This window comes from Entelurus aequoreus, linkage group LG03 (assembly GCF_033978785.1).
Source record: "Entelurus aequoreus isolate RoL-2023_Sb linkage group LG03, RoL_Eaeq_v1.1, whole genome shotgun sequence".
Lineage (NCBI taxonomy): Eukaryota > Metazoa > Chordata > Actinopteri > Syngnathiformes > Syngnathidae > Entelurus > Entelurus aequoreus.
In genome coordinates this window covers 13,995,489-14,017,243 of record NC_084733.1, presented here as the reverse complement: position 1 = coordinate 14,017,243, position 21,755 = coordinate 13,995,489, and the positions used below count along the sequence as shown (strand labels likewise).

The 21,755-nt window shown below is 40.7% G+C and overlaps 3 gene segments (V, D, J or C); 1 reads left to right on the top strand and 2 right to left on the bottom strand.

Annotated features, from left to right (window-relative positions):
- Nucleotides 1-2,689: 2,689 nt before the first annotated feature.
- On the bottom strand, nt 2,690-6,405 carry LOC133644935 (Ig kappa-b4 chain C region-like). The segment is given in 3 exon segments: nt 2,690-3,018; nt 4,505-4,630; nt 6,369-6,405. Coding segments are annotated over 3 exon segments (492 nt in total).
- An 80-nt stretch (nt 6,406-6,485) lies between these two features.
- Nucleotides 6,486-7,047, top strand: LOC133644929 (Ig kappa chain V region 120-like). The segment is given in 3 exon segments: nt 6,486-6,537; nt 6,609-6,906; nt 6,954-7,047. Coding segments are annotated over 3 exon segments (444 nt in total).
- An 8,459-nt stretch (nt 7,048-15,506) lies between these two features.
- Nucleotides 15,507-19,181, bottom strand: LOC133644922 (Ig kappa-b4 chain C region-like). The segment is given in 3 exon segments: nt 15,507-15,835; nt 17,280-17,405; nt 19,145-19,181. Coding segments are annotated over 3 exon segments (492 nt in total).
- Between the last annotated feature and the right edge of the window lie 2,574 nt (nt 19,182-21,755).

Below are 21,755 nucleotides of genomic sequence, written 5' to 3'. Positions count from 1 at the left end.
CGTCAACCCCCCCAAATCTCCTGATTTGGAGGTCTCAAGGTTGGCAAGTATGCCTTGGTGCTTGCAGAGATGTGTGTACAGATGAGTGCACGGTCCTGGTTGGGTGGCCAACAGTTCAAATATCAGCCAAGTATGCTGGGGCCAGGCCATTAATGGCCTTAAAAACAAACCCCATTTTGAAATGTATTCTAAAACAGGGCTTCTTCACCTTTTGGACCTCGGGGCCCAGGGCCCACTCACATATTAATCCTGAATTAGTAATATTACTCTTGATTTTAGTCATATTTAATAATTATATTTAACCTACTTACAGTTTACCACCTTGCCAAATGATAGGAAAGCATGTGTTGATTACAAAGATCATTAACAAGGCTTAGGTCAGGCTGATTACAGAAATAAATACTAATCAAATATACTGCAGTAGAAGGGACTCATAAAAACTGATGACAAGTATGTTTACATACAATTAAGCAGTGCCAAAATAAATACCTTATAACTTAATAGATAATAATATATGTTTTTCTTGTTTACAACGGAGCCTTTGGGAGCCGTGCAATTTCGCCTACAAAGCCCTTAAAAAACATCCAAACACCTCCATTGAGGTTTTATACACATGATGTAAGTATATAGGTAATGTAGCAACAGGCACGTTTATAATAACATTTAATGTTTACTCATTTTGATCATTTTAAACATACAAATTAATTTGACAAATGCATCACAACGTTGGCTTTTTCTTTCTTCCCCACTGATTATTACTCACTGCAGACTTTATGAGAGCCAACAAACATAATAAAACATCACTTACTGTACAAGGTCGGCTGTCATTAGGATGCTGACTATTGGGATGTTTATACATCCTCATTTGGGTTAAGAATGACTCATCATCCTCACTTGTCGGAATACCTCCTCAGACTTCTTCTGTCCAGGTGAGATGCATGATTTATGACCTACAATAAACTCCCAGGGAGCAGGGAAGCGAGGAAGCAGCAGACCACTCCATGATGTAAACATAGTCACACACGGTAGTGATCACGGCGCCACTATGAATGGTATGAATGGCAGGTATAATGTCTAGAGGACAGCTAGTGGGGTTTATAAAATTGATTTCTGAAAAGGAGAAATAAAAAATTAATTCCAAGTTCCATAATATGTTGTAGGGGGGCCAAGCAGGGCAGTAGTTGGAACCTTTGGGATGCATGCCTGACAGACTGGACCTTATTAATGAAGAACTGTTGAAATGCATCACATGTGTGCTCAGATACGTCATTAAAACAGCAGTTATAGGGTTAATACCACAATAGTTATGCTAAATAAAACTCTGGGGTGATGGCTATTGCTGGTGATGATGTTAGATTTAGTTCTTTTACTTCATTTGCTGGAAGTGGTCTTGAGTTTCTAAGCAACGCATATTTCTCCATTGAGTTTTTAAACACTGAATTTTAACAAATTGAATTTTTAAACGCACATATTTGTTCATATATGTTTGTTTAATGAAGTTCTCATAATTTTATGGGGGGAAAAAATCAGTCCACACTTGGTAATAAAGACACAAATGAACCTCCATAGTCAAGCAGTCATTGAAATATTTAACCATGTTTCACATTTTGTCAAGGACTGAATTTGTTTGTATGATCTTCAAAATGATGAATAAATGTCACTCTATGTGAAGTGAATCTATGGAATATTCTATTGGGAGCCAGCGTCCTCTGCAGTGGACATTTGCTTGCGCTCTATTGCTTTTGTCACAGTTACACATTTTTGGGGGGGAAACAAACGTCCACTGCAGAGGACGCTGGCTCTCATGAGGATATGAGTTTCACTTTAGGAATTGAATTACTGACATACATGACATTTGTCAAAGAAATGATAGTAGATTTATTTTGTCTTTTAAACATTAAGCTTTTTTTAAAAATTATTTAGCATTAAGTTGAAATTACTTTAACCCCCTTTTGGATTCTATGACTTTTAATTTGATATTTTAAACATTTTCATGACTTTTAATACATTTTTATCACCATTTTATTTCATTAATTGTTTTATTATTATTTTCTCAATTTAATTTTCATGACCATTTGTTAATACAATTCTAAAAATATATATCATTCATTAAAATAGTTGTTAGTTTGTTTTTGCAAATCCAAAGTTTTTCTTTACATTTATTATTTTTAATTTACTCATTTATTATTTTTTTAATACATTTTTATGACCATTTTATTTCATTAATATATTTTTTTTCTCTACTTAATTGTCATGACCATTTGTTAATACAATTCTAAAAAAAATAGCTTATCGTTCATTAAAATTCTTGTCAATTTGTTTTTGCAAATCTAAAGTTGTTCTTTGAATGTATTATTTTTAATTGACTCATTTATTTATTTTTCAATACATTTTTACGAGCATTGTCACAGCACTTTGAGATGTGCTTCACAGGTCAAGTCAGTTCCAAATAAAAGCTAAGATGAAATATTGTGAATGTAAAAACAAAGTGTAGTTGAATGTGCTTCTAATGGTCACAGTGAGGTGTGAGTGGGTCCATTTGAGGTCCTGAGAGAAAAAGGCGCTGACTCATCATGACCGTGGACATTTTATTGAACAATGCTTAAATGTTGAGGTTCTGCGCCAAGTTCTCCGGCATCAAGCAGTAAGAAACAGGAAGCAATAAAAAGAAGAATGGGCGTCTCAGCTTCTACTCTGAGCAGCGGCCCGGGTCCATCAGGGTTTGGGTCACGGGGTTCTGACCCTGCATGGTGGCCTCGCAGCTCACCGAGCCGGCCGTGCTCCAGCGGTCGGCGGGGAGGCTCAGGGTGCTGGTCCAGCTGTAGCGGCCGTCGCCGGTGGCCTCGTCCGAGCTGTGTGACACCCCCGAGGTGCTGCTGCTGCCCCCCACCTTCCAGCCCAGGGTCCAGGCCTGAGGCGAGCCTCCGCTGGCCACGCACACCGCCGTGGCACTGCCAGTCTGCAGCTGCTCTTTGGAGGGGGGGAAGATGGTCAGCGTGGGGGGCCGCACCTCACCCGCTAGGAGGGGGGAGGGGGAGGAGAGATTTAATATGTCACACTTTAAAGCTGTCAATCAACATGACAACACCTCCTGCTAGTGCAAAGATGAGTGAGGAGACTCCGACTGCCACATTTATCTTCCAAATAAACTTCAAATAAAACTGTCAGAAAGTTTTGTGTAAATAAATGAGGTGCGTTTAAGTCAAAAATGTCAAAAAATGTTCCTGTTTGACATTCTGACATTAAAACTGCATTTGTGTTGAAATTTTGGACTCTTTTTTAATAGTTTATTTGAATTACGCAAGCGAGTATTTTACTGTGATTAATCACGAATAATCCAACTTTAAAAGTGAGAATAATCTTATTTAAATAATAATCATTTTGACAGCACTAATAAAAACATAATTTATTAGCATATTGGATTAGAGCAGGGGTGCCGAACTCATTTTAAATCGGGGGCCACATGGAGAAAAATCTACTCCCAAGTGGGCCGGACTGGTAAAACAAAAAAATAAATAAATAAATAAAGACAATTTCAGATTTTTTTCTTTGTTTGAAAAAAGAATAAGCACATTCTGGAAATTTACAAATCATAATGTTGTTGTGTTTTTATTTTACACTTACATGTTGCGGTTAATAGTATTCTATCTTTATTTGTTGTTATTTATACTTTCTGAATAAATGATGTGATAATGTTCATCAGTCAACTCATTGGTGTTCATTTTCAACCTATCAAGGTGAAAAAATTATATCAAAAATAAAATTACAAGATTTTGTTTATATAGGTTGATCATTTTCCTCAACTGGTGCACTAACATCTTGTGGTTAATTTTTGTTTTACATATGTAGTATCATCTACAAATCTTGCTATTGCGACATCAAGTGGACACATTTAGAACAGCAGTTTCTTTCATTAAAAAATTTCAGCTCATTTTTATACTTAGCAAACTCGTCCCGCGGGCCGGATAAAACCTTACGTTTGACACCCCTGCATTAGATTCATCTTTTTTTAGATTAAAAAGTATAAAAAAAAGCATCCTTTAATTTTTCAGTATGTGGCACTCGCTGACTTGCAAACACAAATATTCATAAATCATTAATTATTTTATTTTATATTTATTTGAGTTATTTTATCTTATTTTTAAGATTTATTTGAATATTTTTACACTTTTTTTACTCCTTCCTTTATCTCCCTTCTTTACATAATCCATCTTTCTATTGTTACAAAAGCTATTAGTAGCACACAGAAGGAGAAGGATGAAATAAGCTGGGCTTCTTCCTACTTCTTTTCGCCTGACGTGTTGAAATGTTTGATAATTATGTCAGAAAGAAATCACATGGTGACATGAAATAGACAACAATCACATGATAGTCACCATGACAACCAGACTCTCATATTGTTAGCTGCTCCTAGATTGACATCACATTCTAATTCCAAATTCCACACAATAAAATCCTGCTTTTGTCACACAGAGTGAAAAACAAGGACACATCTGGTACTCACAGCCGATGACCAGTTTGGTCCCTTCGCCGAAACTCCACCACAGTGATGCAAGGTTGTGAGGCGCTCGTACAAAAACCTCCTTTGGTTTGAGGGAAGTGAAAGTGGAAGATGATGATGACTGGTCCACTGAACAAAGATCACCAAGCAGAACCAGCGTTTTGTTGTGATACAGTACATTTGAAAATGCATGGATAACAATAATATTCTATTTGGATTGAGCACAGTGTGTTCAAAGTCTGACACAGATATGATAGGAAAAGTGAAAAACTGGAGCACATTTTGGGGATTTTCCTGCTCCCCCCAAATCTCTTAATTTTCTTTACTTTCAGGCAACAAAGCTGTCAGAATAATTGTATCTAAGTTATCACAAAACTTTGTGTTGCCATGAGTTCCCGGCCAGAGGACAAAAGCTGTCTTTGATCTTACCAAGCAAAAGGCTTATAAACTCCACTGTGTAGGATGAGAAGCAACATGAAGGTGTCGGTTTCTTTGATCTATTGTAATCCGCAGGAAGATCTTGTCTTGACCCGAGATCTACAAAGCCGAGAGGAAGCAGGACCTGACGCAAGCTCCAGACATCTTTTCTTTGAATTGTTTTGTGACCAAGGGCGACGGCTGTTTACGACCCCCTCCCCTTAGAAACAGCTGTTGCCATGTAATCAGGGAAAATCCAAATAAAAGAGGAGGCGTGCAGCCTTTCGTCAGAGTGTGGGACGACACTGTGCAAGGGTACAGGTCAACGCGTTTCTCCTCATTGAGCTGAATTGAATCCTGTCTCTGTTTAATTCCTTGCTTCTTTGTCTGTTTAATAGATGTCATCAGTGTTTGAACCTGACAAAAGCTATTGACAGTAAATGTCCTTAAATGACAATATTGTGTAAGTTCACTGATTTAAACAGTTCAATTCAAACTAAAAGACCAATTAAAGGCTTAAAGTAAGTTTTTGCACTTCATTTGTTGAATAGAGCATGAACTAAGGAGATTAATTTGTGTCTTTATTACAAAAGCATTTATTTGACACTGAATTTATGTAACTGAATATTTTTAAAATGTTAGCACGCTAAAGTTTTGCTCATTTTGCAACCGTTTTCCCCATTGTCATATAACTTGGTATATGACACATGCAAAGTTTTAGCATGTTAACGTTAGCATTCTTGACACCATCTTGAAAGTTAGCATATAATGCTAACGTTAGCATGCTAACGTTTTAGGGTAGCTTTTTAGCTAATTTTATATGTTTTAACCTAAATATCATGATTTTTGTTACTTAACGCCATCTTGGAAGTATGCTAACCTATTTTATATTAGCATGCCAGTTTAAGTATGCTACCATTTTTGGCTAGCCTCCTTCGCTAATTTTGAGTGTTTGAACCTACAAATCATTAAATTTGATACTCAGTGCCATCTCGGATGTTTGCTAACGTCTCTTATATTAGCATGCTAACATTAGTCAGAAGTCCAGACACAGTCTTGGTGCAATGCTATCGAAAGCCCGATATCAATGGATCACTTCTGTATTAGCATTTTTATTTTGGCTGGCAGGCGCCCTCTGGTGGGTAGATGTCACAGTTGCAGCCGGATCACTGTTAGGACAACAAATACACACTCAGTATGTTAACATGCACTAAAAAGCTCATTCTTGTCTTCATTGGTTGAAAATAGTTTGTTTAAAAAAAAACATATGTAAGGTGATATGAAGGTGAAGTTTAGCCCTCATAGGTAAAAAGACCAAGAATCATAGAACACTTTCCATAAAGCAAGTTGGAGGAATTGTGGTGAAAGTGGAGCGTCAGTGAAGGGGTCTGAGGCAGATGTGCAACACAAACATGGACAGGAAGTGGTCCTGCCCACGCCTCCCTCTCACTTTCACAAAGACAGGTGCGCTCGGAGCTCATTTGCATGAGCGCTCCGCTTGGCCGCACCGCCACGTCTTGATAAATCTGGACTCTTTCCACGCACTGGGCTGGAAAAGTGCATCAAGATGTGGCCTGCACCAGTGCTTCTGCTCGTCCAGTCGGCTCTGCTGATTCAAGGTGAGACAAAGACTCTTTTGAGTCGTCCCTAAAGGGAAAGTGTTGATGTAATCATCGCCGTCTCCTTTCAGGATCTTCCGCCCAGGATTTGTTGACCCAGACGGACAAAATCAAGTATGTCAGTCTTGGTGGGACGGTGACCATCAGCGCCAAAGGGAACTCAAACACTGGTACTGCTCTCAGTTGGTACCAAGTGAAACCTGGACAGGTTCCTAAACCTCTGATCTATAAGGCATCCCAACTTTTTACTGGAACACCATCTCGATTCAGTGGCACACGATCTGGCTCTGACTACACTCTGACTATCAGTGGTGTTCAGGCAGAAGATGTTGCTGATTACTACTTTTTTGCCCATTTTGGAGGTGGAAGGTATACACGGTGATTGAGAGCTGTACAAAAACCTCCTTTGGTTTGAGGGAAGTGAAAGTGGAAGATGATGATGACTGGTCCACTGAACAAAGATCACCAAGCAGAACCAGCGTCAATCTGAACAAGTTGATTGGCTTGTAAGAAAAAGTTGAAATGAGGGAAGAAGAAGTCACACTAACACTCAGGGCCGGCCCGTCCCGTAAACACTTTATGCCAAAGTTTTCCAAGCCAAGGACGCCCAAACTGAAATAAAGATGGAGTGAGGACCCCCAACTAACACATCTTGTATAAAATTGGGTTTTATATTAAATTAGTCATTAAAGTAGCTGTAGCTCTTACTACTAAACTTTACATAAATTAACTCCAGAACACAGAACACATGGATTAATTAATACATTAAACTGATTATTGGCTAGGATAGGCTCCAGCCCCCCGCGACCCCTAGAGGGACAAGGGGTAGAAAATGGATAGATGGATAATTATTGCTAATATGTATTTAAATACATTCACATTTGTAAAAATTATAACTATATACAATTATTTACGAAAAGTGTATATGCAAAAAATAGTCTATTTTGCCAAAAATGTTACGATCCTCCCAGCCTCCGCGAACCCCTTGGTGAAGACCAATGCTCTTTGTGGTTGTTTAGGGCCACACATGATTGATAAAAAGGAATTATTAACTATAATTTAAACTATAGTTTGAAGTCCCAATCTAGAAATATGAATGTGCTTCAGCATTTGTCCCGTTTTGTTGTGATACAGTACATTTGAAAATGCATGGATAACAATAATATTCTATTTGAATTGAGCACAGTGTGTTCAAAGTCTGACACAGATATGATAGGAAAAGGGAAAAACTGGAGCACATTTTGGGGATTGTCCTGCTCCCCCCAAAAAACTCTTCTACCTTCCTAGTCACGTCCGTTGTGTCCTTGGGCAAGACACTTCACCCTTTGCCTCTGATGGCTGCTGGTTAGCGCCTTGCATGGCAGCTCCCGCCATCAGTGTGTGAATGTGTGTGTGAATGGGTAAAATGTGGAAATACTGTCAAAGCGCTTTGAGTACCTTGAAGGTAGAAAAGCGCTATACAAGTATAACCCATTTATCATTTATTTATCATTTATTTTCTTTAATTTCAGGCAACAAAGCTTATTGACAGTAAATGTCTATAAATGACAATATTGTGTAAGTTCACTGATTTAAAGAGTTCAATTCAAACTAAAAGATCAATTAAAGACTTAAATTAAGTGTTTGCACTTAATTTATTGATTAGAGCATGAACTAAGTAGGTTAATTTGTGTCTTTATTACGAAAGCTTTTATTTGACACTGAATTTATGTAACTGAATTTTTTTGTTTGAATTTTGTGAATATCATTTTTTTTACCTGACAATTCAATTAAACTTTCCTTTCATTTCATTTCATAATTTAATTTCAATCAATCAATCCATCAATCAATCAATCAATCAATCAATCAATCAATCTATCAATCAATCAATCAGTCAAGGTGTATTTGTATAGCACATTACAACATCACAATGGTGCCCAAGGTGCTTTACAAGACAAACAAGTTAAAAGCAAGTAAAAACATTTAAAACATAAATAAAAAAGATGAATTATAAGTTAAACAAACCAAAAAACTCATATCTAAAAACACTAATGGTAATTGTGTGTTAAAAGCCAGTTCAAACAAGTATGTTATAGTATGTTTATTTTTATAACCTGGGTGTTAGGATCCGCTGCTCGGATCAGTTTGTTTACAGTTTAGTGTCACGTGTTTGTTTGTTTCTGTTGCCATGACGGCAGATTATGCTCAGCTGCCTCTGGTTAGTGTTCGAGACGCTCACCTGTTGTCCGGGCACTAATCAGAGGGCTATTTAGTCTTCGCCCGGGCAGCACTCTGCCTGGCTTCCTAATTTGCTTTCACGCAACAGCTAACGACCACTTTGTTTCCTGCTAGCTCTCATGCTATATTATTTTGCTTGCTAGCTCCCACGCTAGTCGTTTTTGTTTTTTCCTGTCTGACTTAGTTCCTGAATAAATCATTTTCCTACCTGCAAGCTGTGTCCGAAGCCGTCTGCATCCTTGGGAGAACACCTCGCACCACGATGCGACCAGGTCGTTACAGTAGGAAGCCAGCAAGAAAAAGTTCTCCCGCAGCGAGCATGTCGGAGGAGATGGACGAAGGTGCGTGGATGGTGTTGCGAGCGATGGAGGCGGAGACTCTCCGCTATTCCCCCTCGGAGCGCCAGGACCTGATCTGGGGTCCTAACGGAAAGTTGGTCCCAATCCGCTCCGTTTGGCCCGAGGACATCGCCACACCTCCGCACCACCGGACGCGTCAGCGAAGACGGAAGCCACCCAAGAGGTCTTCACTTCGCTGCCAAGACGCGCCACTCCCTCAAACTCCTCCACCGGTACACAGCAAGCTACATTCAGCCCAAGATTTCCCTCTTCAAAGGTCTGTTAATCCCATCAACTACCTTACCGAAGACTGTTATGACTGGCCTGTCAATCACTGGGACTGCAGCTATGACGTCATTCCGTCGGCACCCCCTGATGACACGCCGCTTGATGACGTTGTCCCGTCCATTTTGGATGACGTCATAGACAAAGACTTTTTTAGACATTATGTCAATTCTTCCTGCCAGCCATTTTCAAGTGACTTTAATTCTGCAATTAAACATTATCAGGACATTTTTTTAAGGACTAAATCTAGTCAGTCCCAGTCTCAAGTGGGGGGTGACAATAGACATTTTGGACAATTTAGAGGAGAGGATTCTGCCCTCCCCCTGACCTCCCTCCACCCACCCTTGAAGACGGTTCCAATCCGCAAGGAGCGTGTCTGGGATCCGCTTTTTGAGGGGGGGGCTAGTACTGGGAGCTGTGCGAGTGGGGTGGCACAACGGCATGCTAAGCCGCAACCTCCTGCTCGGCCACCGCCACCTGTCCTTCGGCGGGCTAAGCCACAACCTCCTGCCCGGCCGCCACCACCGGTTTTTCGGCCTGCTAAGCCGCAACCGCCAGCTAGGCCACCTGCACCTAAGCTAGCGCCAAGGCTAAGGCTAGCACCAGCTCCACCACAGGTTCCAGTACCTGCACCTCGGCTGGTTCCCACACCAGTACCTGCACCTCGGCTGGTTCCCACACCAGTACCTGCACCTCGGCTGGTTCCCACACCAGGACCTGCACCTCGGCTGGGTCCCGCACCAGTACCTGCTCCACGGCTGGTTCCCGCACCAGTACCTGCACCACGACTGGTTCTCGCACCAGTACCTGCACCACGACTGGTTCTCGCACCAGTACCTGCACCACGGCTGGTTCTCGCACCAGTACCTGCACCACGACTGGTTCTCGCACCAGTACCTGCACCACGACTGGTTCTCGCACCAGTACCTGCACCACGACTGGTTCTCGCACCAGTACCTGCACCACGGCTGGTTCTCGCACCAGCACCTGTACCACGACTGGTTCTCGCACCAGCACCGGCTGCCACGACAGCGACTCCTGCTGCCACGACAGCGACTCCTGCTGCCACGACAGCGACTCCGGCTGCCACGACAGCGACTCCGGCTGCCACGACAGCGACTCCGGCTGCCACTACAGCGACTCCGGCTGCCACGACAGCGACTCCGGCTGCCACGACAGCGACTCCGGCTGCCACGACAGCGACTCCGGCTGCCACGACAGCGACTCCAGCTGCCACGACAGCGACTCCGGCTGCCACGACAGCGACTCCTGCTGCCACGACAGCGGCGACTCCGGCTGCCACGACAGCGACGTCGACTCCTCCGGCTGCCACGGCGACGTCGACACCTACTGCTCCCACGGCGACGTCTCAGCGACCTCGAGTGGTCCGGCTGCGCAAGCAGCTCTCTCAGAGGTCAGGTAATGGACGCCAGTGGCGCAAACAGCAGCGACATCCAAGACTTTGTTGCAGGACTCAGAGGCTGCTGAACTTCTGGCGCCACTCACGCCCACCTTCTCAGCGGCCACGAATGTGGCCTTTCCGTGGTCGCCCGCCTCGGCGTTCCATTCGCCGCCGCCACTTGACTCGTCCCCGGTGGATTCGGGGACACATGGTCTGGCGACCCACCACCAAGTCCTCCCCCCGCCCGCCCTTGACTCGTGAACTATTGCTTGTTTTTTTTGGGTTCCAGTTGTTTTTTTGTTTTCAAGGGACATCTGGAATCTGTCCTTTTAGGGGGGGGTACTGTTAGGATCCGCTGCTCGGATCAGTTTGTTTACAGTTTAGTGTCACGTGTTTGTTTGTTTCTGTTGCCATGACGGCAGATTATGCTCAGCTGCCTCTGGTTAGTGTTCGAGACGCTCACCTGTTGTCCGGGCACTAATCAGAGGGCTATTTAGTCTTCGCCCGGGCAGCACTCTGCCTGGCTTCCTAATTTGCTTTCACGCAACAGCTAACGACCACTTTGTTTCCTGCTAGCTCTCATGCTATATTATTTTGCTTGCTAGCTCCCACTCTAGTCGTTTTTGTTTTTTCCTGTCTGACTTAGTTCCTGAATAAATAATTTTCCTACCTGCAAGCTGTGTCCGAAGCCGTCTGCATCCTTGGGAGAACACCTCGCACCACGATGCGACCAGGTCGTTACACTGGGGACAGAAGCGGCAAAAGAACAATTACCCCATTTTGTGTATCCTGTCCTTGGTGCATACTTGTCAACCTTCCCGAGTTTTCCGGGAGACTCCCGAATTTAGGTAAAAGGTAAAGCCGTGTGCTTAATTTGTGGTACACAGGTTGCTGTGTTTAAAGAATATCATTTGAATCGCCACTATACGACGAAACACGAGGAAAAATACCGGAATCTGTCTGATGAAGCGCGCGCAAGGGAGGCTGGTGCGTTGATGGTAAAACTGCAAACCCAACAAGGACTTTTTGCCAAATTTCACACCCCCAGAATGCAGCCATCAGGACAAGTTTCGTCATTTCTCACAAAATCGCCAGAAAAAGTAAGGCGTTTTCTGACGGAGAGTTTATTAAGGAGTGCTTATTGGACTCTGTTGCGCTGATATGCCCGAAGAAGAGGGGCGCATTTGAGAACGTGTCACTCTCCCGACGCACTGTAACGAGGCGGGTTGAGACCATCGCTGGAAACTTGGAGCTTCAGCTGAAGAACAAAACGGCCGACTTTGACTGTTTTTCGCTGGCTTTGGATGAGAGCTGCGATGTACGTGACACCGCCCAGCTGCTCATCTTCTTACGTGGGATAACTGCAGACTTTCAAATCACGGAGTAGCTGGCAGCCATGCAGTCAATTAAAGAGACAACCACAGGTAATGACTCGTTCACAGAGGTAAATGCGTGTTTGGACACGTTAGGACTGAAATGGGACAACCTGGCAGGTGCGACAACAGATGCTTGTCCAAATCTGACGGGGAAAAATGTTGGACTTTAAAAGAGGATGCAGGATAAAGTGACAGAAATTGAAATTTTTGCATTGTATTATACATCAGGAAGTGTTGTGTAAGACAGTGTTAAAAATAAAACCATCAAAAGCAATCTGCTTTTGTATAAATTTAAGTTAGGTTAAATACAATTTTATTATTATTTATCTTACGGTATATCAAAAATAATTTCAGCAAAATGTATTTGAAATATTGTCGGTGTGGCCCTCCAGCAGTGCTCGGGTTGCTCATGCGGCCCCCGGTAAAAATGAATTGCCCACCCCTGCCGTATAGTGTTCTGTGGTTACTTTTTGGTTGGCCAACTGTTTACGTTGTATTGCGCACCCTGACGGCAAGTGTGGAAGTTGGTTCTGAAGTATGAAGTAAAGAGACGTAACTTCGTCACCTCGCTTGGTTATTGACTCCAACCCAGAATATTACACTGCCCATACCTATGCTCCTTCAAAGACTGTGCTACTGGCTGCAAAGCATTGCACTTTCAAATACAACAATGAGTAGAGAGGAGTGTTATGTGTGTATATGTGTAAATAAATGAACACTGACATTGAAGTATTTATTTTATTTATATTTGTATATATATATATATATATATAAGAAATACTTTAATTTCAGTGAATTCTAGCTATAATATACTCCTCCCCCCTTAACCCCGCCCCCAACCCCGCCCACTTCAACCCCCCCAAATTTCCTGATTTGGAGGTCTCAAGGTTGGCAAGTATGCCTTGGTACTTGCAGAGATGTGTGTACAGATGAGTGCACGGTCCTGGTTGGGTGGCCAACAGTTGAAATATCAGCCAAGTATGCTGGGGCCAGGCCATTAATGGCCTTAAAAACAAACCCCATTTTGAAATGTATTCTAAAACAGGGCTTCTTCACCTTTTGGACCTCGGGGCCCAAGGCCCACTCACATATTAACGCTGAATTAATAATATTACTCTTGATTTTAGTCATATTTAATAATTATATTTAACCTACTTACAGTTTACCACCTTGCCAAATGATAGGAAAGCATGTGTTGATTACAAAGATCATTAACAAGGCTTAGGTCAGGCTGATTACAGAAATAAATACTAATCAAATATACTGCAGTAGAAGGGACTCATACAAACTGATGACAAGTATGTTTACATACAATTAAGCAGTGCTAAAATAAATACCTTATAACTTAATAGATAATAATATATGTTTTTCTTGTTTACAACGGAGCCTTTGGGAGCCGTGCAATTTTGCCTACAAAGCCCTTAAAAAACATCCAAACACCTCCATTGAGGTTTTATACACATGATGTAAGTATATAGGTAATGTAGCAACAGGCACGATTATAATAACATTTAATGTTTACTCATTTTGATCATTTTAAACATACAAATTAATTTGACAAATGCATCACAACGTTGGCTTTTTCTTTCTTCCCCACTGATTATTACTCACTGCAGACTTTATGAGAGCCAACAAACATAATAAAACATCACTTACTGTACAAGGTCGGCTGTCATTAGGATGCTGACTATTGGGATGTTCATATATCCTCATTTGGGTTAAGAATGATTCATCATCCTCACTTGTCGGAATACCTCCTCAGACTTCTTCTGTCCAGGTGAGATGCATGATTTATGACCTACAATAAACTTCCAGGGAGCAGGGAAGCGAGGAAGCAGCAGACCACTCCATGATGTAAACATAGTCACACACGGTAGTGATCACAGCGCTGCTATGAATGGTATGAATGGCAGGTATAATGTCTAGAGGACAGCTAGTGGGGTTTATAAAATTGATTTCTGAAAAGGAGAAATAAAAAATTAATTCCAAGTTCCAAAATATGTTGTAGGGGGGCCAAGCAGGGCAGTAGTTGGAACCTTTGGGATGCATGCCTGACAGACTGGACCTTATTAATGAAGAACTGTTGAAATGCATCACATGAGTGCTCAGATACGTCATTAAAACAGCAGTTATAGGGTTAATACCACAATTGTTATGCTAAATAAAACTCTGGGGTGATGGCTATTGCTGGTGATGATGTTAGATTTAGTTCTTTTACTTCATTTGCTGGAAGTGGTCTTGAGTTTCTAAGCAACGCATATTTCTCCATTGAGTTTTTAAACACTGAATTTTAACAAATTGAATTTTTAAACGCACATATTTGTTCATATATGTTTGTTTAATGAAGTTCTCATAATTTTATGGGGGGAAAAAATCAGTCCACACTTGGTAATAAAGACACAAATGAACTCCATAGTCAACCAGTCATTGAAATATTTAACCATGTTTCACATTTTGTCAAGGACTGAATTTGTTTGTATGATCTTCAAAATGATGAATAAATGTCACTCTATGTGAAGTGAATCTATGGAATATTCTATTGGGAGCCAGCGTCCTCTGCAGTGGACATTTGCTTGCGCTCTATTGCTTTTGTCACCGTTACACATTTTTGGGGGGGAAACAAACGTCCACTGCAGAGGACGCTGGCTCTCATGAGGATATGAGTTTCACTTTAGGAATTGAATTACTGACATAAATGACATTTGTCAAAGAAATGATAGTAGATTTATTTTGTCTTTTAAACATTATGCATTTTTTTAAATTTATTTAGCATTAAGTTGAAATTACCTTAACCCCCTTTTGGTTTCTATGACTTTTAATTTGATATTTTAAACATTTTCAAAAAAATGTATACATTTTTATCACCATTTTATTTCATTAATTGTTTTTTTGTTTTTTTCTCAATTTAATTTTCATGACCATTTGTTAATACAATTCTTAAAAAAAATAGCTTATCGTTCATTAAAATTGTTGTTAATTTGTTTTTGCAAATCGAAAGTTGTTCTTTACATTTATTATTTTTAACTTACTCATTTATTTACTTTTTTATACATTTTTATGAGCATTTTCACAGCACTTTGAGATGTGCTTCACAGGTCAAGTCAGTTCCAAATAAAAGCTAAGATGAAATATTGTGAATGTAAAAACAAAGTGTAGTTGAATGTGCTTCTAATGGTCATAGTGAGGTGTGAGTGGGTCCATTTGAGGTCCTGAGAGAAAAAGGCGCTGACTCATCATGACCGTGGACATTTTATTGAACAATGCTTAAATGTTGAGGTTCTGCGCCAAGTTCTCCGGCATCAAGCAGTAAGAAACAGGAAGCAATAAAAAGAAGAATGGGCGTCTCAGCTTCTACTCTGAGCAGCGGCCCGGGTCCATCAGGGTTTGGGTCACGGGGTTCTGACCCTGCATGGTGGCCTCGCAGCTCACCGAGCCGGCCGTGCTCCAGCGGTCGGCGGGGAGGCTCAGGGTGCTGGTCCAGCTGTAGCGGCCGTCGCCGGTGGCCTCGTCCGAGCTGTGTGACACCCCCGAGGTGCTGCTGCTGCCCCCCACCTTCCAGCCCAGGGTCCAGGCCTGAGGCGAGCCTCCGCTGGCCACGCACACCGCCGTGGCACTGCCAGTCTGCAGCTGCTCTTTGGAGGGGGGGAAGATGGTCAGCGTGGGGGGCCGCACCTCACCCGCTAGGAGGGGGGAGGGGGAGGAGAGAGAGAATATGTCACACTTTAAAGCTGTCAATCAACATGACAACACCTCCTGCTAGTGCAAAGATGAGTGAGGAGACTCCGACTGCCACATTTATCTTCCAAATAAACTTCAAATAAAACTGTCAGAAAGTTTTGTGTAAATAAATGAGGTGCGTTTAAGTCAAAAATGTCAAAATGTTTTCCTGTTTGACATTCTGACATTAAAACTGCATTTGTGTTGAAATTTTGGACTCTTTTTTAATAGTTTATTTTAATTACGCAAGCGAGTATTTTACTGTGATTAATCACGAATAATCCAACTATAAAAGTGAGAATAATCTTATTTCAATAATAATCATTTTGACAGCACTAATAAAAATATAATTTATTAGCATATTGGATAAGAGCAGCGGTGTCAAACTCATGTTAGATCGAGGGCCACATGGAGAAAAATCTACTCCCAAAAGACAACTTCCGATTATTTTCTTTGTTTAAAAATAGAACAAGCACATTCTGGAAATGTACAAATCCTAATGTTGTTGCATTTTTTTTACACTTACATGTTGCGGTTAATTGTATTCTATCTTTATTTGTTGTTATTTATACTTTCTGAATAAATTTTGTGATAATGTTCATCAGTCAACTCGTTGGTGTTAATTTTCAATCTATCAAGATGAAAAAATAATATCAAAATCAAACTACAAGATTTTGTTTATGTAGTTTGATCATTTTACTCAACTGGTGCACTAACATCTTGTGGTTTATTTTTTTTTTACATAAGTAGCATCACTACAAATCTTGCTATTGAGACATCTAGTGGACACATTTAGAACAGCAGTTTCTTTCATTCAAAAATGTCTGCACATTTTTATACTTAGCAAACTCATCCCTCGGGCCAAATAAAACCTTACATTTGACACCCCTGCATTACATTCATCATTTTTTGGATTAAAAAGTATTTAAAAAAAACAACCTCCTTTAATTTTTCAGTATGTGGCACTCGCTGACTTGCAAACACAAATATTCATAAATTATTAATTATTTTATTGTATATTTATTTTAGTTATTTTATTTTATCTTTAAGATTTATTTGAATATTTTTACACTTTTTTCCTCCTTCCTTTATCTCCCTTCTTTACATAATCCATCTTTCTATTGTTACAAAAGCTATTAGTAGCACACAGAAGGAGAAGGATGAAATAAGCTGGGCTTCTTCCTACTTCTTTTCGCCTGACGTGTTGAAATGTTTGATAATTATGTCAGAAAGAAATCACATGGTGACATGAAATAGACAACAATCACATGATAGTCACCATGACAACCAGACTCTCATATTGTTAGCCGCTCCTAGATTGACATCACATTCTAATTCCAAATTCCACACAATAAAATCCTGCTTTTGTCACACAGAGTGAAAAACAAGGACACATCTGGTACTCACAGCCGATGACCAGTTTGGTCCCTTCGCCGAAACTCCACCACAGTGATGCAAGGTTGTGAGGCGCTCGTACAAAAACCTCCTTTGGTTTGAGGGAAGTGAAAGTGGAAGATGATGATGACTGGTCCACTGAACAAAGATCACCAAGCAGAACCAGCGTTTTGTTGTGATACAGTACATTTGAAAATGCATGGATAACAATAATATTCTATTTGGATTGAGCACAGTGTGTTCAAAGTCTGACACAGATATGATAGGAAAAGTGAAAAACTGGAGCACATTTTGGGGATTTTCCTGCTCCCCCCAAATCTCTTAATTTTCTTTACTTTCAGGCAACAAAGCTGTCAGAATAATTGTATCTAAGTTATCACAAAACTTTGTGTTGCCGTGAGTTCCCGGCCAGAGGACAAAAGCTGTCTTTGATCTTACCAAGCAAAAGGCTTATAAACTCCACTGTGTAGGATGAGAAGCAACATGAAGGTGTCGGTTTCTTTGATCTATTGTAATCCGCAGGAAGATCTTGTCTTGACCCGAGATCTACAAAGCCGAGAGGAAGCAGGACCTGACGCAAGCTCCAGACATCTTTTCTTTGAATTGTTTTGTGACCAAGGGCGACGGCTGTTTACGACCCCCTCCCCTTAGAAACAGCTGTTGCCATGTAATCAGGGAAAATCCAAATAAAAGAGGAGGCGTGCAGCCTTTCGTCAGAGTGTGGGACGACACTGTGCAAGGGTACAGGTCAACGCGTTTCTCCTCATTGAGCTGAATTGAATCCTGTCTCTGTTTAATTCCTTGCTTCTTTGTCTGTTTAATAGATGTCATCAGTGTTTGAACCTGACAAAAGCTATTGACAGTAAATGTCCTTAAATGACAATATTGTGTAAGTTCACTGATTTAAACAGTTCAATTCAAACTAAAAGACCAATTAAAGGCTTAAAGTAAGTTTTTGCACTTCATTTGTTGAATAGAGCATGAACTAAGGAGATTAATTTGTGTCTTTATTACAAAAGCATTTATTTGACACTGAATTTATGTAACTGAATATTTTTAAAATGTTAGCACGCTAAAGTTTTGCTCATTTTGCAACCGTTTTCCCCATTGTCATATAACTTGGTATATGACACATGCAAAGTTTTAGCATGTTTAACGTTAGCATTCTTGACACCATCTTGAAAGTTAGCATATAATGCTAACGTTAGCATGCTAACGTTTTAGGGTAGCTTTTTAGCTAATTTTATATGTTTTAACCTAAATATCATGATTTTTGTACTTAACGCCATCTTGGAAGTATGCTAACCTATTTTATATAGCATGCCAGTTTAAGTATGCTACCATTTTTGGCTAGCCTCCTTCGCTAATTTTGAGTGTTTGAACCTACAAATCATTAAATTTGATACTCAGTGCCATCTCGGATGTTTGCTAACGTCTCTTATATTAGCATGCTAACATTAGTCAGAAGTCCAGGACACAGTCTTGGTGCAATGCTATCGAAAGCCCGATATCAATGGATCACTTCTGTATTAGCATTTTTATTTTGGCTGGCAGGCGCCCTCTGGTGGGTAGATGTCACAGTTGCAGCCGGATCACTGTTAGGACAACAAATACACACTCAGTATGTTAACATGCACTAAAAAGCTCATTCTTGTCTTCATTGGTTGAAAATAGTTTGTTTAAAAAAAAAACATATGTAAGGTGATATGAAGGTGAAGTTTAGCCCTCATAGGTAAAAAGACCAAGAATCATAGAACACTTTCCATAAAGCAAGTTGGAGGAATTGTGGTGAAAGTGGAGCGTCAGTGAAGGGGTCTGAGGCAGATGTGCAACACAAACATGGACAGGAAGTGGTCCTGCCCACGCCTCCCTCTCACTTTCACAAAGACAGGTGCGCTCGGAGCTCATTTGCATGAGCGCTCCGCTTGGCCGCACCGCCACGTCTTGATAAATCTGGACTCTTTCCACGCACTGGGCTGGAAAAGTGCATCAAGATGTGGCCTGCACCAGTGCTTCTGCTCGTCCAGTCGGCTCTGCTGATTCAAGGTGAGACAAAGACTCTTTTGAGTCGTCCCTAAAGGGAAAGTGTTGATGTAATCATCGCCGTCTCCTTTCAGGATCTTCCGCCCAGGATTTGTTGACCCAGACGGACAAAATCAAGTATGTCAGTCTTGGTGGGACGGTGACCATCAGCGCCAAAGGGAACTCAAACACTGGTACTGCTCTCAGTTGGTACCAAGTGAAACCTGGACAGGTTCCTAACCTCTGATCTATAAGGCATCCCAACTTTTTACTGGAACACCATCTCGATTCAGTGGCACACGATCTGGCTCTGACTACACTCTGACTATCAGTGGTGTTCAGGCAGAAGATGTTGCTGATTACTACTTTTTTGCCCATTTTGGAGGTGGAAGGTATACACGGTGATTGAGAGCTGTACAAAAACCTCCTTTGGTTTGAGGGAAGTGAAAGTGGAAGATGATGATGACTGGTCCACTGAACAAAGATCACCAAGCAGAACCAGCGTCAATCTGAACAAGTTGATTGGCTTGTAAGAAAAAGTTGAAATGAGGGAAGAAGAAGTCACACTAACACTCAGGGCCGGCCCGTCCCGTAAACACTTTATGCCAAAGTTTTCAAGCCAAGGACCCCCAAACTGAAATAAAGATGGAGTGAGGACCCCCAACTAACACATCTTGTATAAAATTGGGTTTTATATTAATTAGTCATTAAAGTAGCTGTAGCTCTTACTACTAAACTTTACATAAATTAACTCCAGAACACAGAACACATGGATTAATTAATACATTAAACTGATTATTGGCTAGGATAGGCTCCAGCCCCCCGCGACCCTAGAGGGACAAGGGGTAGAAAATGGATAGATGGATAATTATTGCTAATATGTATTTAAATACATTCACATTTGTAAAAATTATAACTATATACAATTATTTACGAAAAGTGTATATGCAAAAATAGTCTATTTTGCCAAAAATGTTACGATCCTCCAGCCTCCGCGAACCCCTTGGTGAAGACCAATGCTCTTTGTGGTTGTTTAGGGCCACACATGATTGATAAAAAGGAATTATTAACTATAATTTAAACTATAGTTTGAAGTCCCAATCTAGAAATATGAATGTGCTTCAGCATTTGTCCCGTTTTGTTGTGATACAGTACATTTGAAAATGCATGGATAACAATAATATTCTATTTGAATTGAGCACAGTGTGTTCAAAGTCTGACACAGATATGATAGGAAAAGGAAAAACTGGAGCACATTTTGGGGATTGTCCTGCTCCCCCAAAAAACTCTTCTACCTTCCTAGTCACGTCCGTTGTGTCCTTGGGCAAGACACTTCACCCTTTGCCTCTGATGGCTGCTGGTTAGCGCCTTGCATGGCAGCTCCCGCCATCAGTGTGTGAATGTGTGTGTGAATGGGTAAAATGTGGAAATACTGTCAAAGCGCTTTGAGTACCTTGAAGGTAGAAAAGCGCTATACAAGTATAACCCATTTATCATTTATTTATCATTTATTTTCTTTAATTTCAGGCAACAAAGCTTATTGACAGTAAATGTCTATAAATGACAATATTGTGTAAGTTCACTGATTTAAAGAGTTCAATTCAAACTAAAAGATCAATTAAAGACTTAAATTAAGTGTTTGCACTTAATTTATTGATTAGAGCATGAACTAAGTAGGTTAATTTGTGTCTTTATTACGAAAGCTTTTATTTGACACTGAATTTATGTAACTGAATTTTTTTGTTTGAATTTTGTGAATATCATTTTTTTTACCTGACAATTCAATTAAACTTTCCTTTCATTTCATTTCATAATTTAATTTCAATCAATCAATCCATCAATCAATCAATCAATCAATCAATCAATCAATCTATCAATCAATCAATCAGTCAAGGTGTATTTGTATAGCACATTACAACATCACAATGGTGCCCAGGTGCTTTACAAGACAAACAAGTTAAAAGCAAGTAAAAACATTTAAAACATAAATAAAAAAGATGAATTATAAGTTAACAAACCAAAAAACTCATATCTAAAAACACTAATGGTAATTGTGTGTTAAAAGCCAGTTCAAACAAGTATGTTATAGTATGTTTATTTTTATAACCTGGGTGTTAGGATCCGCTGCTCGGATCAGTTTGTTTACAGTTTAGTGTCACGTGTTTGTTGTTTCTGTTGCCATGACGGCAGATTATGCTCAGCTGCCTCTGGTTAGTGTTCGAGACGCTCACCTGTTGTCCGGGCACTAATCAGAGGGCTATTTAGTCTTCGCCCGGGCAGCACTCTGCCTGGCTTCCTAATTTGCTTTCACGCAACAGCTAACGACCACTTTGTTTCCTGCTAGCTCTCATGCTATATTATTTTGCTTGCTAGCTCCCACGCTAGTCGTTTTTGTTTTTCCTGTCTGACTTAGTTCCTGAATAAATCATTTTCCTACCTGCAAGCTGTGTCCGAAGCCGTCTGCAT